The 18,504-nt window shown below is 44.5% G+C and overlaps 1 protein-coding gene across 1 annotated transcript; it reads right to left on the bottom strand.

Moving 5' to 3' along the window:
- Nucleotides 1-3,170: 3,170 nt before the first annotated feature.
- LOC127333346 (serine/threonine-protein kinase RIPK) lies at nucleotides 3,171-17,248 on the bottom strand. Its single transcript, XM_051359738.2, is given in 3 exon segments — nucleotides 3,171-3,442; nucleotides 3,445-3,841; nucleotides 17,183-17,248. Coding segments are annotated over 3 exon segments (735 nt in total).
- Between the last annotated feature and the right edge of the window lie 1,256 nt (nucleotides 17,249-18,504).

The raw sequence follows: 18,504 nt of genomic DNA, 5'->3' as shown, positions 1-18,504 counted from the left end.
TAAACAGCTTTTACTTCATCGGTTTCATCTTCTGCAGGAGGGTCACCTAGCGGTGCATCAAGCACAAATTGCAGATTTCCGCCAGAGAGGAAGATCCTCACATGACGGAACCAGTCGGTGAAGTTGCTACCGTTGCTCTTAAGTTTCTCTTTCTCTAGGAACTGATTAAAATTGATTGGGGACGCCATCTCTACAACATATATTTGCAATAGTTTAGACTAAGTTTATGACAAATTGAGTTCAAATTTTAATTCAACATAATTAAAAACCTAAGTGAACTCCCACTCAAAAACAATATCCCTCGCATTGTCTTAGTGATCACACGAACCAAATCCACCGCACCTAAACCCGATCATCACGAGAAAAGGTGTGATTTCAATGGCGAACACTCAAAGTGTTCATCATATCAACCATATGATTCATGCTCTACCTTTCGGTATCACGTGTTCCGAGACCATGTCTGTACATGCTAGGCTCGTCAAGGCCACCTTAGTATCTGCATGTGCAAAACTGTCTTGCACCCGTTGTATGTACTTATTGAATCTATCACACCCGATCATCACGAGATGCTTCGAAACGACAAGACTTGGTAACGGTGCTACTAAGGATGAACACTTTATTATCTTGAGATTTTAGTGAGGGATCATCTTATAATGCTACAGTCGCGATCTAAGCAAAATAAGATGCATAAAAGGATTAACATCACATGCAGTTCATATGTGATATGATATGGCCCTTTTGTCTTTGCGCCTTTGATCTTCATCTCCAAAGCACGGACATGATCTCCATCATCTTCGGGCATGATCTCCATCATCGTCGGCGTAGCGTCAAGGTCAATGGCGCCGTCTTCATGATTGTTCTCCATGTAGCAACTATTACAACTACTTTGAAATACTACTCAACATGAAATTTAAAGACAACCATAAGGCTCCTGCCGGTTGCCACAATACAATAATGATCATCTCATACATATTCATCATCATATTATGGCCATATCACATCACCAAACCCTGCAAAAACAAGTTAGACGTCTCTAATTTGGTTTGCATATTTTACGTGGTTTAGGGTTTCGAGAGAGATCTAATCTACCTACGAACATGAACCACAACGTTGATACTAATGTTTTCAATAGAAGAGTAAATTGAATCTTCACTATAGTAGGAGAGACAGACACCCGCAAAGCCTCTTATGCAATACAAGTTGCATGTCGAACGAGGAACAAGTCTCATAAATGCGGTCATGTAAAGTTAGTCCGAGCCGCTTCATCCCACTATGCCACAAAGATGCAAAGTACTCAAACTAAAGATAACAAGAGCATCAACGCCCACAAACCATTGTGTTCTACTCGTGCAACCATCTATGCATAGACACGGCTCTGATACCACTGTAGGATAACGTTGCATAGAAAATAAAAAATTTCCTACGGCGAACACGCAATCCAAGCCAAGATGCAATCTAGAAGACGGTAGCAACGAGGGGGTATTGAGTCTCACCCTTGAAGAGATTCCAAAGCCTACAAGATGAGGCTCTTGTTGCTGCGGTAGACGATCACTTGCCGCTTGCAAAAGCGCGTAGAAGATCTTGATCACGATCGGTTCCGGTGCCACGAACGGGCAGCACCTCCGTACTCGGTCACACGTTCGGTTGTTGATGAAGACGACGTCCACCTCCCCGTTCCAGCGGGCAGCGGAAGTAGTAGCTCCTCTTGAATCCGACAGCACGACGGCGTGGTGTCGGTGGCGGTGAAGAAGTCCGGCGGAGCTTCGCTAAGCTACGCGGGAGATATGGAGGAGAAGGGGGCGGCTAGGGTTTGGGAGGGGTGGCCGGCCACTCTATGGGGGGCGGCCAGCTTGTGGTCTTGGGGTGGCCGGCCCCCTCCCTTGGCCCCTCATTATATAGGTGGATCCCCAAGTATTGGTGTCCAAGTCTTCGAATAAGACCCGAACCAAAAACCTTCCATAAGAGGGGAAACCTAGCCCAACTAGGACTCCCACCAAACGCTGGGAGTACCACCACCCATGCGGGTGGTGGCCGGCCCCCTATGGAGGAGTCCACTTGGGACTCCTCCCCATCTAGGGCTGGCCGGCCATGGAGGTGGAGTCCCATGTGGACTCCACCTTCCTTGGTGGTTTCTTTCGGACTTTTCTAGAACCTTCTAGAACCTTCCATAGAACCTTCCGCGACATTTTATTTCACATAAAATGACATCCTATATATGAATCTTATTCTCCGGACCATTCCGGAACTCCTCGTGATGTCCGGGATCTCATCCGGGACTCCGAACAAATATTCGAACTCCATTCCATATTCAAGTACTACCATTTCAACATCCAACTTTAAGTGTGTCACCCTACGGTTCGAGAACTATGCGGACATGGTTGAGTACTCACTCCGACCAATAACCAATAGCGGGATCTGGAGATCCATAATGGCTCCCACATATTCAACGATGACTTTAGTGATCGAATGAACCATTCACATATATTACCAATTCCCTTTGTCTCGCGATATTTTACTTGTCCGAGGTTTGATCTTCGGTATCACTCTATACCTTGTTCAACCTCGTCTCCTGACAAGTACTCTTTACTCGTACCGTGGTATGTGGTCTCTTATGAACTCATTCATATGCTTGCAAGACATTAGACGATATTCCACCGAGAGGGCCCAGAGTATATCTATCCGTCATCGGGATGGACAAATCCCACTGTTGATCCATATGCCTCAACTCATACTTTCCGGATACTTAATCCCACCTTTATAGCCACCCATTTACGCAGTGGTGTTTGGTGTAATCAAAGTACCTTTCCGGTATAAGTGATTTACATGATCTCATGGTCATAAGGACTAGGTAACTATGTATCGAAAGCTTATAGCAAATAACTTAATGACGAGATCTTATGCTACGCTTAATTGGGTGTGTCCATTACATCATTCACACAATGACATAACCTTGTTATTAATAACATCCAATGTTCATGATTATGAAACTAATCATCCATTAATCAACAAGCTAGTTTAAGAGGCATACTAGGGACTTCTTGTTTGTCTACATATCACACATGTACTAATGTTTCGGTTAATACAATTCTAGCATGATATATAAACATTTATCATAAACATAAAGATATAAATAATAACCACTTTATTATTGCCTCTAGGGCATATCTCCTTCAGCCGTCACCCACGCACGCGCGCCGTCCGCCATGGTCGCCGTCGCCGCCCGCCATGGTTCCTGTAGAGGTCCAGGAAGGAGGACGCCACGGTGGCTCGTCGTCCCCGACGCCGTTCGCTGCTGCCGCCGCGGGCGCGGACTCTGCGGCGCGGCCGCCGACCGTGAACACGAAGGGGCCCATGGGCACGTCGTCATCTTGCGCGAGCAGGGGCTCGAGCGCCTCCACGACGTCGCGCATGCGCGGGCGCGCCTTGGGCAGGCTCTGCAGTGTGAGTGCGCGACGGCGGCGGCGCCCCGCGCGGCGCGCGTGGAGTACTGCGACTCCATGCCGGGGTCCATGATGCGGTGCAGCCTGTCGTCGGCGCGGCGGAGGTAGGGGCGCGCCCAGTCCACGAGGTTCTGCTCCCGGCCGCGGCGGTTCTTGTCGACGGAGCGCCGCCCCGTGAGCAGCTCCAGGAGCACGACGCCGAAGCTGTACACGTCGCTCTTCGCCGTGAGGTGGCCCGTCATGATGTACTCCGGCACGGCGTAGCCGTGCGTGCCCATCACCCGCGTCGTCACGTGCGTGTCGTCCCCCTTGGGACCCTCCTTGGCCAGCCCGAAGTCCGACAGCTTCGCCGTGTAATCCTGAAAATCCACGTTCACGTAACAACAAATTGCTCTGAACAACTTTCAGCTGAAATGGTAAAAGTATATGTAGGATCAGATTAAGATGTTTGTTGAAATGGTCAAAGTATATGCCTATATGTGGAAAAATACTTGTCGCTCGCGTGTTTGTTGCCGGCGTGTTCATTATGATGCAGGCGCTACGAGTGTACGAGTGTCGCGGTAGGAGCGCCGAGTGTTAGGGTTAGGGTCCATAGCGGTGCCGAGTCCGTGGCGGTGTCGCCGCGACATAGAGAGAAGAGCGAGAGGAGGAGCGCCGAGTGTTAGGGTTAGGGTCTGTACCGGTGCTGAGTCCGTGGCGGTGCCGCCGCGACATAGAGAGAAGAGCGAGAGGAGGAGGGGGAACACCGTGTCCGTGGCCGTGGCGGTCCGTTAGGGTTTTTTTTGCTTTCTTCATTTCAATTGTTATCCATCTAGCAATCTGTTATATGATCATGACATGATGAATGAAATACAATTGCTTTCTTAATTTTGTAGTGTCATTGAGGTATGGAGGACGGCACCTTCGTCCGAGATGAGGAGGGGGAAGAAGCGGTGCAGAGATTGATCTATGAGAGTGCCTGATGGCGTGTATTTCACACGTTCGTTGGGCAACCCCAAGAGGAAGGTATGATGCGCACAGCAGCAAGTTTTCCCTCAGAAAGAAACCAAGGTTTATCGAACCAGGAGGAGCCAAGAAGCACGTTGAAGGTTGATGGCGGCGGGATGTAGTGCGGCGCAACACCAGTGATTCCGGCGCCAACGTGGAACCTGCACAACACAACCAAAGTACTTTGCCCCAACGAAACAGTGAGGTTGTCAATCTCACCGGCTTGCTGTAACAAAGAGTTAACCGTATTGTGTGGAAGATGATTGTTTGCAGAAAACAGTAGAACAAGTATTGCAGTAGATTGTATTTCAGTAAGAGAATTGGACCGGGGTCCACAGTTCACTAGAGGTGTCTCTCCCATAAGACGAACAGCATGTTGGGTGAACAAATTACAGTTGGGCAATTGACAAATAAAGAGAGCATGACCATGCACATACATATCATGATGAGTATAGTGAGATTTAATTGGGCATTACGACAAAGTACATAGACCGTCATCCAACTGCATCTATGCCTAAAAAGTCCACCTTCAGGTTATCATCCGAACCCCCTCCAGTATTAAGTTGCTAACAACAGACAATTGCATTAAGTATGGTGCGTAATGTAACTAGTGACTACATCCTTGAACATAGCACTAATGTTTTATCCCTAGTGGCAACAGCACAACACAACCTTAGAACTTTTCACATCCTTTGTCCAGGTGTCAATGCAGGCATGAACCCACTATCGAGCATAAGTACTCCCTCTTGGAGTTACAAGCATCTACTTGGCCAGAGCATCTACTAGTAACGGAGAGCATGCAAGATCATAAACAACACATAGCATAACTTTGATAATCAACATAACAAGTATTCTCTATTCATCGGATCCCAACAAACGCAACATATAGAATTACAGATAGATGATCTTGATCATGTTAGGCAGCTCACAAGATCCGACAATGATAGCACAATGGGGAGAAGACAACCATCTAGCTACTGCTATGGACCCATAGTCCAGGGTAGACTACTCACACATCACACCGGAGGCGACCATGGTGGCGTAGAGTCCTCCGGGAGATGATTCCCCTCTCCGGCAGGGTGCCGGAGGCGATCTCCTGGATCCCCCGAGATGGGATCGGCGGCGGCGGCGTCTCTGGAAGGTTTTCCGTATCGTGGCTCTCGGTACTGGGGGTTTCGTCACGGAGACTTTTTATAGGCGGAAGGGCAGGTCAAGAGGCGGCACGGGGGCCCCACACCACAGGCCGGCGCGGCCAAGGGGGGGCCGCGCCGCCCTATGGTTTGGCTCCCCTGTGGCCCCTCTTCGTCTCTCCTTCGGACTTCTGGAAGCTTCGTGAGAAAATAGGCCCCTGGGCTTTGATTTCGTCCAATTCCGAGAATATTTCCTTACTAGGATTTCTGAAACCAAAAACAGCAGAAAACAGCAACTGGCACTTCGGCATCTTGTTAATAGGTTAGTTCCAGAAAATGCACGAATATGACATAAAGTGTGCATAAAACATGTAGATAACATCAATAATGTGGCATGGAACATAAGAAATTATCGATACGTCGGAGACGTATCAGCATCCCCAAGCTTAGTTCTGCTCGTCCCGAGCAGGTAAAACGATAACACAGATAATTTCTGGAGTGACATGCCATCATAATCTTGATCATACTATTTGTAAAGCATATGTAGTGAATGCAGCGATCAAAACAATGTATATGACATGAGTAAACAAGTGAATCATATAGCAAAGACTTTTCATGAATAGCACTTCAAGACAAGCATCAATAAGTCTTGCATAAGAGTTAACTCATAAAGCAATAATTCAAAGTAAAGGCATTGAAGCAACACAAAAGAAGATTAAGTTTCAGCGGTTGCTTTCAACTTGTAACATGTATATCTCATGGATATTGTCAACATAGAGTAATATAATAAGTGCAATAAGCAAGTATGTAGGAATCAATGCACAGTTCACACAAGTGTTTGCTTCTTGAGGTGGAGAGAAATAGGTGAACTGACTCAACATTGAAAGTAAAAGAATGGTCCTCCATAGAGGAAAAGCATCGATTGCTATATTTGTGCTAGAGCTTTGATTTTGAAAACATGAAACAATTTTGTCAACGGTAGTAATAAAGCATATGCATCATGTAAATTATATCTTATAAGTTGCAAGCCTCATGCATAGTGTACTAATAGTGCCCGCACCTTGTCCTAATTAGCTTGGACTACCGGATCATCACAATGCATTGTTTTTACCAAGTGTCACAAAGGGGTACCTCTATGCCGCCTGTACAAAGGTCTAAGGAGAAAGCTCGCATTGGATTTCTCGCTATTGATTATTCTTCAACTTAGACATCCATACCGGGACAACATAGACAACAGATAATGGACTCCTCTTTTATGCATAAGCATATAACAACAATTAATAATTTTCTCATTTGAGATTTGAGGATTGTTGTCCAAAACTGAAACTTCCACCATGGAGCATGGCTTTAGTTAGCGGCCCAATGTTCTTCTCTAACATATGCATGCTTAACCCTATGGTGGTAGATCTCTCTTACTTCAGACAAGACGAACATGCATAGCAACTCACATGAAATTCAACAATGAAAAGTTGATGGCGTCCCCAGTGAACATGGTTATCGCACAACAAGCAACTTAATAAGAGATAAAGTGCATAATGACATATTCAATACCACAATAGTTTTTAAGCTATTTGTCCCATGAGCTATATATTGCAAAGGTGAATGATGGAATTTTAAAGGTAGCACTCAAGCAATTTACTTTGGAATGGCGGAAAAATACCATGTAGTATAGGTAGGTATGGTGGACACAAATGGCATAGTGGTTGGCTCAAGTATTTTGGATGCATGAGAAGTATTCCCTCTCGATACAAGGTTTAGGCTAGCAAGGCTTATTTGAAACAAACACAAGGATGAACCGGTGCAGCAAAACTCACATAAAAGACATATTGAAAACATTATAAGACTCTACACCGTCTTCCTTGTTGTTCAAACTCAATACTAGAAATTATCTAGACCTTAGAGAAACCAAATATGCAAACCAAATTTTAGCATGCTCTATGTATTTCTTCATTAATGGGTGCAAAGCATATGATGCAAGAGCTTAAACATGAGCACAACAATTGCCAAGTATCACATTACCCAGAACATTAATAGCAATTACTACATGTAACATTTTCCAATTCCAACCATATAACAATTTAACGAAGGAGAAACTTCGCCATGAATACTATGAGTAGAAACCAAGGACATACTTGTCCATATGCTACAGCGGAGCGTGTCTCTCTCCCATAAAGTGAATGCTAAGATCCATTTTATTCAAACAAAACAAAAAACAAAAACAAACTAACGCTCCAAGAAAAAGCACATAAGATGTGATGGAATAAAAATATAGTTTCAGGGGAGGAACCTGATAATGTTGTCGATGAAGAAGGGGATGCCTTGGGCATCCCCAAGCTTAGACGCTTGAGTCTTCTTAATATATGCAGGGGTGAACCACCGGGGCATCCCCAAGCTTAGAGCTTTCACTCTCCTTGATCATGTTGCATCATACTCCTCTCTTGATCCTTGAAAACTTCCTCCACACCAAACTCGAAACAACTCATTAGAGGGTTAGTGCACAATATAAATTGACATATTCAGAGGTGACACAATAATTTTTAACACTTCTGGACATTGCATAATGCTACTGGACATTAGTGGATCAAAGAAATTCATCCAACATAGCAAAAGAGGCAATGCGAAATAAAAGGCAGAATCTGTCAAAACAGAACAGTTCGTATTGACGAATTTTAAAATGGCACCAGACTTGCTCAAATGAAAATGCTCAAATTGAATGAAAGTTGCGTACATATCTGAGGATCATGCACGTAAATTGGCTTAATTTTCTGAGCTACCTACAGGGAGGTGGACCCAGATTCGTGACAGCAAAGAAATCTGGAACTGTGCAGTAATCCAAATCTAGTACTTACTTTTCTATCAACGGCTTAACTTGGCACAACAAAACTCAAAACTAAGATAAGGAGAGGTTGCTACAGTAGTAAACAACTTCCAAGACACAAAATAAAACAAAGTACTGTAGCAAAATAACACATGGGTTATCTCCCAAGAAGTTCTTTCTTTATAGCCATTAAGATGGGCTCAGCAGTTTTAATGATGCACTCAAAAGAAATATTATTTGAAGCAAAAGAGAGCATCAAGAGGCAAATTCAAAACACATTTAAGTCTAACATGCTTCCTATGCATAGGAATCTTGTACATAAACAAGTTCATGAAGAGCAAAGTAACAAGCATAGGAAGATAAAACAAGTGTAGCTTCAAAAATTTCAGCACATAGAGAGGTGTTTTAGTAACATGCAAATTTCTACAACCATATTTTCCTCTCTCATAATAACTTTCAGTAGTGTCATGAGAAAACTCAACAATATAACCATCACATAAAGCATTCTTATCATGAGTCTCATGCATAAAATTATTACTCTCCACATAAGCATAATCAATTTTATTAGTTGTAGTGGGAGCAAATTCAACAAAGTGGCTATCATATATAGGAGGCATATTGTAATCATAAAAGAAAATTTTCTCCTCAATGCTTGGGGGACTAAAAAGATCATGCTCATCAAAGCCAGCTTCCCCAAGCTTAGAATTTTCCATAGCATTAGCAACAATGGTGTTCAAAGCATTCATAGTAATAACATTCCCATTAGCATGCATATAAAGTTCCATGGGTTTTTTAATTCTCTCTTCAAACACATCATGTCCTAATTCAAGATAAAGTTCATAAAGATCTCTCATATTTTTGTTGTTTTCCATTATGCTTAACTAGTGAAATAAAAACATGCATGATATTAAGTAAAGTAAAACAAGTAACTAATTTTTTTTGTGTGTTTTTGATATAGCAAACAAGATAGCAAATAAAGTAAAACTAGCAACTAATTTTTTTGTGTTTTGATTTAGTGCAGCAAACAAAGTAGTAAATAAAACTAAGCAAGACAAAAACAAAGTAAAGAGATTGAGAAGTGGAGACTCCCCTTGCAGCGTGTCTTGATCTCCCCGGCAACGGCGCCAGAAAATGTGCTTGATGGCGTGTATTTCACACGTTCGTTGGGCAACCCCAAGAGGAAGGTATGATGCGCACAGCAGCAAGTTTTCCCTCAGAAAGAAACCAAGGTTTATCGAACCAGGAGGAGCCAAGAAGCACGTTGAAGGTTGATGGCGGCGGGATGTAGTGCGGCGCAACACCAGTGATTCCGGCGCCAACGTGGAACCTGCACAACACAACCAAAGTACTTTGCCCCAACGAAACAGTGAGGTTGTCAATCTCACCGGCTTGCTGTAACAAAGAGTTAACCGTATTGTGTGGAAGATGATTGTTTGCAGAAAACAGTAGAACAAGTATTGCAGTAGATTGTATTTCAGTAAGAGAATTGGACCGGGGTCCACAGTTCACTAGAGGTGTCTCTCCCATAAGACGAACAGCATGTTGGGTGAACAAATTACAGTTGGGCAATTGACAAATAAAGAGAGCATGACCATGCACATACATATCATGATGAGTATAGTGAGATTTAATTGGGCATTACGACAAAGTACATAGACCGTCATCCAACTGCATCTATGCCTAAAAAGTCCACCTTCAGGTTATCATCCGAACCCCCTCCAGTATTAAGTTGCTAACAACAGACAATTGCATTAAGTATGGTGCGTAATGTAACTAGTGACTACATCCTTGAACATAGCACTAATGTTTTATCCCTAGTGGCAACAGCACAACACAACCTTAGAACTTTCTCACATCGTCCATGTGTCAATGCAGGCATGAACCCACTATCGAGCATAAGTACTCCCTCTTGGAGTTACAAGCATCTACTTGGCCAGAGCATCTACTAGTAACGGAGAGCATGCAAGATCATAAACAACACATAGCATAACTTTGATAATCAACATAACAAGTATTCTCTATTCATCGGATCCCAACAAACGCAACATATAGAATTACAGATAGACGATCTTGATCATGTTAGGCAGCTCACAAGATCCGACAATGATAGCACAATGGGGAGAAGACAACCATCTAGCTACTGCTATGGACCCATAGTCCAGGGGTAGACTACTCACACATCACACCGGAGGCGACCATGGCGGCGTAGAGTCCTCCGGGAGATGATTCCCCTCTCCGGCAGGGTGCCGGAGGCGATCTCCTGGATCCCCCGAGATGGGATCGGCGGCGGCGTCTCTGGAAGGTTTTCCGTATCGTGGCTCTCGGTACTGGGGGTTTCGTCACGGAGACTTTTTATAGGCGGAAGGGCAGGTCAAGAGGCGGCACGGGGGCCCCACACCACAGGCCGGCGCGGCCAAGGGGGGGGGCCACGCCGCCCTATGGTTTGGCTCCCCTGTGGCCCCTCTTCGTCTCTCCTTCGGACTTCTGGAAGCTTCGTGAGAAAATAGGCCCCTGGGCTTTGATTTCGTCCAATTCCGAGAATATTTCCTTACTAGGATTTCTGAAACCAAAAACAGCAGAAAACAGCAACTGGCACTTCGGCATCTTGTTAATAGGTTAGTTCCAGAAAATGCACGAATATGACATAAAGTGTGCATAAAACATGTAGGTAACATCAATAATGTGGCATGGAACATAAGAAATTATCGATACGTCGGAGACGTATCAGTGCCCGTGGTCCGGAACCCGACGATGGAGATGACAACGAGTACCAAGACTTCCTGAATGATTTTGGCGAGGGACTTGAGTCTGAACAAGTTAGAAAAGACAATGAACTGTCCATCACAAACTCCGGCGAGGTGTATATCTATGTATCAATTAGTCTGTGTTCATCCCTAGATGCATTCATTTATTTGTATTGCACTTATTAACGAATAATTTTTTCTTTTAGCCTTCTGGATCATCGAGCAAGTCTGTTAGAACAAAACGAGGCCCGACGCGGGTGCTAAAGGGCGAGGGCAGGTTAGCCCTCACAGCATTCAAGGATAATGGTGAACCAGTTCATCCCAAGGAGTTTTGCCGCAAATTTACAAGTCAATCCGGAGTTATTGTTAGGGACCATGTACCAATCAGCATTCAAGAGTGGCATAAGCCGAAGAACCCGGAGAGTGGTGCTAGTTATGTCAACGACACGATGAAAAAAATTCTTTGGGACACGCTACTGACAAAGTTCAGCCTACCGGAAGACATGACGGAAGGCCAGAAGAATAAAGTCAAGGAATGGACATTGAAGAAGATGGCCATACAATTCCAGAGCTTCAAGAAAAATTTATGGGACAAATATAAGAATGAAGATCCAGTATTCGATGATAATCTAGTGAAGATAAAAGATCACTGGGCCGCATTTAAGGAGTATAAGAAATCGTCTACTTTTGTGTCCCGATCGAAGAAAAATACCGAAAATGCTGCAAAGAAGAAACTTCCGCATCATTTGGGGTCAGGTGGCTACAAGAGTGCCATTCCGAAGTGGACAGCGTTTGAGAATAAACTGATGGATCATGGAATCACTCCACAGACATGGGACTGGCCCGAACGGTCCAAGTTCTGGTTGTTCGCTCATGGGGCAGGGTTGGACCCAAAGACAGGGCTGATCGTTGCGAAGGGAAAATGGAAGGAAAAAATTGAGGCAATTGTACCGAAGCTTGTAGATGCAATTGAAAAGGTCAGAAAGGGAGAGTACATTCCCGATCGAGAGAATGACGAGCTGACACTCGCTCTGGGGAACCCTGAACATGTTGGACGGGTACGAGCTCGCCCAGGTCTCACCATGAAGGAAGCGTGGCCGGACAGCGCTGACACTTATAGAAGCCGTTCGCGAAAGAATAAGAAGGACGCCGACATTGTAACGAAATTGTTAACTAGGGTGGAGGCTCTTGAGAGAAATCAGAGGGCACCTGATCAGCCGTTGTTTCTACAGGATCCACAAGCCGATGCTGCCCCATCTCAGCGAAGAAGCAGTGTCGGTTCCTCGCATCTTGACGGATGTGGAGGAAGCTACCCCGTGGATTATGTCACGGAGAAGACAGATTGCGAGCTACATATGTTATTCAGGACCGCGTCCGTTAAGGTGGCGGTCGGCTATGTGTACCCAAGTGAAGATGGAGCAATGCACCATCATATGCCCATTCCACCTGGCTGTGTTCGTGTCGGGGTGGATGAAGTTGTTCCGGGTTTTGAAACAGTGGAGCTTGATATTCCTAGAGGTGAAGATGAGAGGACACTGGCCGATGTCAAGCACGGTTTCGCCCTATGGCCGAAGAAGTACGTCGTCCTTTTGCAAAGGCCACCGACTCCTACACATGAGCAGCAAATGCCATCGACTCCTCCTGGTGGCAGTCCTGGTGAGCAGCCAAGTCCACACCTACCTGAGAGGGACCCCAGCGTGAGTCCACCATCTCGAGATCCTCCGCGACGTAAGACAGCGTCCGTTAAGCGGAACGGTACGCCGCCTAGGAAGAAAGCTAGAAAGGAGAAACAACTGCCGCCTACTGAGAAGTTACCTTGGGGAAAAACTCCAGAGGAAAACGCGGAGGCCGTTCAGGCCGAATTGAAGAAATGATTTGCACCGAAAGTGCCAGAGATACCTTTCGAGAAGACACTAGATCCGGTGAAAGTTGTGCTTACCGTTGACAATCTATATGACCCTGTACCATCGCCACCATCTGACTATGCGCGTTCTATTGAAAGGTCGTATGACAAGATGATCGAGGCGACAAAACCCGTTCAATCGGGTATCAGGGAGATAAAAGGGATACACAGTGTCTACCAGCTCGGACAACAACCCGTTCAATCGGTTGCCCCTCTCAAGGTGTTTGACGGGAAGACCGTTCAAAGTTCTCGACAAGACGCAACTGATTACGCCTTCGCTGAACGAGCATATCAGTTTGTTCAAGGGAAAGATTTGGTCGAGAATCTCAAGAAGGTACCAACATGTATGCGTAACTTGCATTCGTGGTACCTTAAGGCCTCAAAGGAAGGGATCGAGACTATCATGGTGCGAGTTAGGGAAGAGCACTACTTCCAGGAGTACTGTGTGAACGTTGACTTTGCCGAACTCTTTCAGTTATACAATCTCCGGGCCCTCGACAAATCAATCATCAGTTGCTATTGTCAGTAAGTGATTTATTTATTTAATTTGAGAAGTCTTTAGCTCAGCTCGTTCATTGTCTGCAGATTATAATCTTTTGTGCGCTATATTATGCAGATCGAAGATGCTCGAATGCAAAAGGGACGATATCACAGACATTGGGTTCATTGACCCGCACACAATGCATGTTAAAACCATAGAGAATCCCCTCTACAACAAGGATACACCGCAGACTTTGCTAAGGTTTTTGAAGCGACAACGTGACAAAAAGCTAATAATTTGGCCTTACAACTTCGAGTGAGTCTTACTGTCTTATAACACATTATATTTTGCTCACCGTATGTCAAAATTTTAACTAATGACTTATATATATGACACTACATATTGAAACGTGCGTAGGTTTCACTTTATTCTTCTCGTCATCAATTTGGAAATTGGAGAAGTTGAAGTCTTTGACTCACTAAGCAAAAAATCGGAACTATACGTGTCTTGTTTTTTAATGCTCAGAAGGTAATTTTAATTCTTATCGGTTTGTTTCGTTAATTTCCTGCTTTGAACTAATTGATGACTCTTTTATGCATTTTCTTTTGTCGAGCAGCGTATGGCAAACTTTCATCAAGGAAGATACGTCCCGTGAATGGACACCGAAGCTGCGATGGCGTGCGAAAGTAAGTAGTACTACCTAGGTCCACACACCTTTTAATTATCATACTTGACTATTGTTTGATTGAATTATATTCTTGTAAAGAAATGCCCGCAAAAACCTCCGGGGACCGATCTCTGTGGATTCTTCGTTTGCGAGTACATCCGCAGAATTGTCAGCGAGAGAACGAATAATGAAAGAAATACAGAGGTACAAAAACAATCTTCACAAATTTGTTTTGTTATCATAAGTTGTGCTGAGTTTCAGTAATAGTTGTTTCATGTATTCATTTGTATCTTATTCTTTTATAGTTGGCAAGAAAGCGGAACAAGCTCTCAATCGATGACCGCTTCATAGCAATAGGCGAGGAATTGGCGGGATTTTTCCTTCGGGACGTCATACCACCACTCGCAGAGTACCACTATGAATGAAGATGTACATGTTACATATATAGTTGACTCGAAGAGTACCACTATGCTACATGTAATAGACATATATAGAGTACGCCTCGGAGAGTACCACTATGCATGAAGATCGATCTTCATGCATAGTGCTACTTAATTTGCGATCTTATGCAATAACATGTGTGTTATATTATATGCACCAACTTGCTATGCATCATCTTGATCTTCATGTACTACCTAAACCCAAACGCGTTTCTGGTGCATCGACGCGATATGAAACAAACCGATATCCCTAAACCCCTCCAAAAACCCTAAAAAACCAATTCTCTGCCGCGGCAGAGATTTGGGCAAATTCCCTGCCGCGGGTGGGAACCTTTGGTACCGGTTCGTATTACCAACCGGTACCAAAGCTCCTTGGCCCTGAGCTCTCCTGGTGGCCCATGTGGAGGGCCTTTTATACCGGTTCGTAAGCAACCGGTACGAAAGGGGGGGCCTTTAGTGCCGGATAATTAATACCGGTTGCTCAACCGGTACTAATGCCCCTCTGGAACCGGTACTGATGAGAGATTTTCTACTAGTGATCCCAACACTTACGTGGCACGTGGGAGGAAAGCTAAGAGGTACACTCGTCGAAGGTAATACCAAGAGGCAACCTCGGAAACATTTAACCCATTGCCATTTATTTATCACTGCTTGAGATGGAAGAAGCAAAGGAAATGGTAGAAGTACAAACTAAAACTAACGTGGCGAACAATTTGCATACAAATCCTGTTAAAAGAAATGCGTGGGATGACTGTCCACTACGCTAACTATTTGTCCCCTGCCAAGCGATGCATTTTACCTTGCGATGTCCGCGCGAAGGAGCTTGTCTTGATTGGGGACACATGATCAAAATTTGTGGGCGTCAGCGTACTTACCCACCACACATGCAAAGGGGATTTCATGTGTGATGGGACCTAAAAGGCCAGTTCTGATCTTCACATATGTGTATATCAAGCAAAAAATGAATGGGTGTAAAAAAATGTTGCTTTTGTGATTCAATGGAAACCGTAAAACATTTATTGCTCTCATGTCGTTTTGCACGGATTATTAGTCGAAGGGCATGCACATGATACGGAGTACTAGTTTGTGATACCACCTCCACAAAGCTAAGAGGTATCATACTTATGTCATATTTAATGTTTTGTAGAATCTGAATGCAAATGTGTGTATATGATGTATTTGTCATGAAGTTTTCTAGGTTTATGTGTCATGATACGGTATCATATTATGATACTACTCTCATCTCTCACCTCATTAATTTTTTTTTTGAGAAACACGTACAACCGTAGACGCTCACATACACGCGCATACACTCACCCCTATGAACGCACACACGCACACCCTACCCCTATGAGCACCTCCGAAAGACTGAGCCGGCGGATTGGATCTTGAAATTGACGAAGTCACCACAGGCGCCTCGCTGTCGACGGGAACGTCGCCTCCCACTGAATGAATATTCCGCCTTTATGAGACACGCAGATGTCAAATCTGGGATTTGAACTCTGGTAGGCTGGGGGTACAACCACCCTCCTAACCACCCAACCTCAGGTTGGTTCTCCTCACCTCATTAATTGATGTGACACATCAGATTTTTGCCAACATGACATGCATGATACTACTTATGATACTCCCATTGGGGCTAGTCTAAGATAGGAAAGGAGATAGCACAAGGTCATGGCATAACAACGGCTGAGGCAGGAGAAAAAAGTCGACTCAACGAACAAGAAAAACCCGTGTGGTTCGCCTCATACTCAAAACACGACTAAGAAAAGGAGACGATGCAGCCAGCGGATCTCCGCCCAAAGATAAAGTTAGAATAAGCATTGTTGTTTCGGCTCTATGTTGATTTATATGGACAAGCTGAAATGATATTATTTTTTACAAACAAAAGGATACAGATTTTTTTTGCAGGTTAATCGATGGACAATACTTCTCTTGGAGGATCAGTGAGAGCCTATGGCTACTAGATGCAACTAGTCTCTCTGATGTCCACACTTGATTTCTACTTTTAGGTTTAGAAGCAAATCGATAGTTTCTTATTGATTTTTTTTTGTTGGTTGATACATGCTTTGGCCTTAGCTGAATCGATACAGTACTTTGGATAACCTGAACTATGCAATAAAATGCTACGGGGCGGCGCCGCACGAAATCGCCTCGTGTGCGACGGCCCATGTACAATTCTAATTGATTTACGTGGGCCCAAATGTATCACTGCAACCAACATGTAGCTACAGTTTGTCTCTACGTGCACCTATGGCTTTGTCCAAACAAGCTGCAAAAGAATCGGTCACATGCAGCGACAGTCAAACATGATTTTCAACTAATCGGAAACTGCGTGTAATGTGACTAATTGCCAGCTTAATTATCCCTAATTGCCGGGTTAACTCGTTAATTGTTACATTACTAAAATGTCATGTTAATTACGTTGAAACTTTGCCAGATTAATTAGGTTTAATTATCCAGGTAATTAGGCCTAGTTGCCAGATTTATTTGTCAATTATGGGTCATATTAATCAGGTAGTAAACTGCCATATAATTAAGCCTAATTGCCGGAATAGTTATGCCTAATTGCCTTGGTCGGTGGGAACCTTGCTGGTTGTCGGGCGAGCCAGAGGTTCTGATGCTGGTCGGTGACCATGGTCGTGCGGGCGGCGTGGTCGCGGCGAGTGATACGCGTACAGCACGCGTCCGTTGGTAACCCCAAGAGGAAGGTGTGATGCGTACAGCGGCAAGTTTTTCCTCAATATGAAACCAAGGTTTAATCGAACCAGTAGGAGCCAAGAAGCACGTTGAATGTTGATGGCGGCGAGATGTAGTGCGGCGCAACACCAGGGATTCCGGCGCCAACGTGGAACCTGCACAACTCAAACCAAGTACTTTGCCCCAACGAAACAGTGAGGTTGTCAATCTCACCGGCTTGCTGTAACAAAGGATTAGATGTATAGTGTGGATGATGATTGTTTGCAGAAAACAGTAGAACAATTGCAGTAGATTGTATTTCAGATGTAAAGAACGGACCGGGGTCCACAGTTCACTAGAGGTGTCTCTCCCATAAGATAAATAGCATGTTGGGTGAACAAATTACAGTTGGGCAATTGACAAATAGAGAGGGCATGACCATGCACATACATATTATGATGAGTATTGTGAGATTTAATTGGGCATTACGACAAAGTACATAGACCGCTATCCAGCATGCATCTATGCCTAAAAAGTCCACCTTCAGGTTATCATCCGAACCCCCTCCAGTATTAAGTTGCTAACAACAGACAATTGCATTAAGTATTGCGCGTAATGTAATCAATAACTACATCCTCGGACATAGCATCAATGTTTTATCCCTAGTGGCAACAGCACATCCATAACCTTAGAGGTTTCTGTCACTCCCCCAGATTCACGGAGACATGAACCCACTATCGAGCATAAATACCCCCTCTTGGAGTTACTAGCAAAAACTTGGCCAGAGCCTCTACTAATAACGGAGAGCATGCAAGATCATAAACAACACATAGATATAAATTGATAATCAACATAACATAGTATTCTCTATCCATCGGATCCCAACAAACACAACATATAGCATTACAGATAGATGATCTTGATCATGTTCGGCAGCTCACAAGACCCGTCAATGAAGCATAATGAGGAGAAGACAACCATCTAGCTACTGCTATGGACCCATAGTCCAGGGGTGAACTACTCACTCATCACTCCGGAGGCGACCATGGCGGCGTAGAGTCCTCCGGGAGATGAATCCCCTCTCCGGCAGGGTGCCCCGAGATGGGATTGGCGGCGGCGGCGTCTCTGGAAGGTTTTCCGTATCGTGGCTCTCGGTACTGGGGGTTTCGCAACGAAGGCTATTTGTAGGCGGAAGGGCAGGTCAAGGGGCGTCAC

The sequence above is a fragment of the Lolium perenne genome, chromosome 1 (assembly GCF_019359855.2).
Source record: "Lolium perenne isolate Kyuss_39 chromosome 1, Kyuss_2.0, whole genome shotgun sequence".
Lineage (NCBI taxonomy): Eukaryota > Viridiplantae > Streptophyta > Magnoliopsida > Poales > Poaceae > Lolium > Lolium perenne.
The sequence above is the reverse complement of the archived record's forward strand: the minus strand, read 5'-3'. Positions and strand labels throughout refer to the sequence as shown.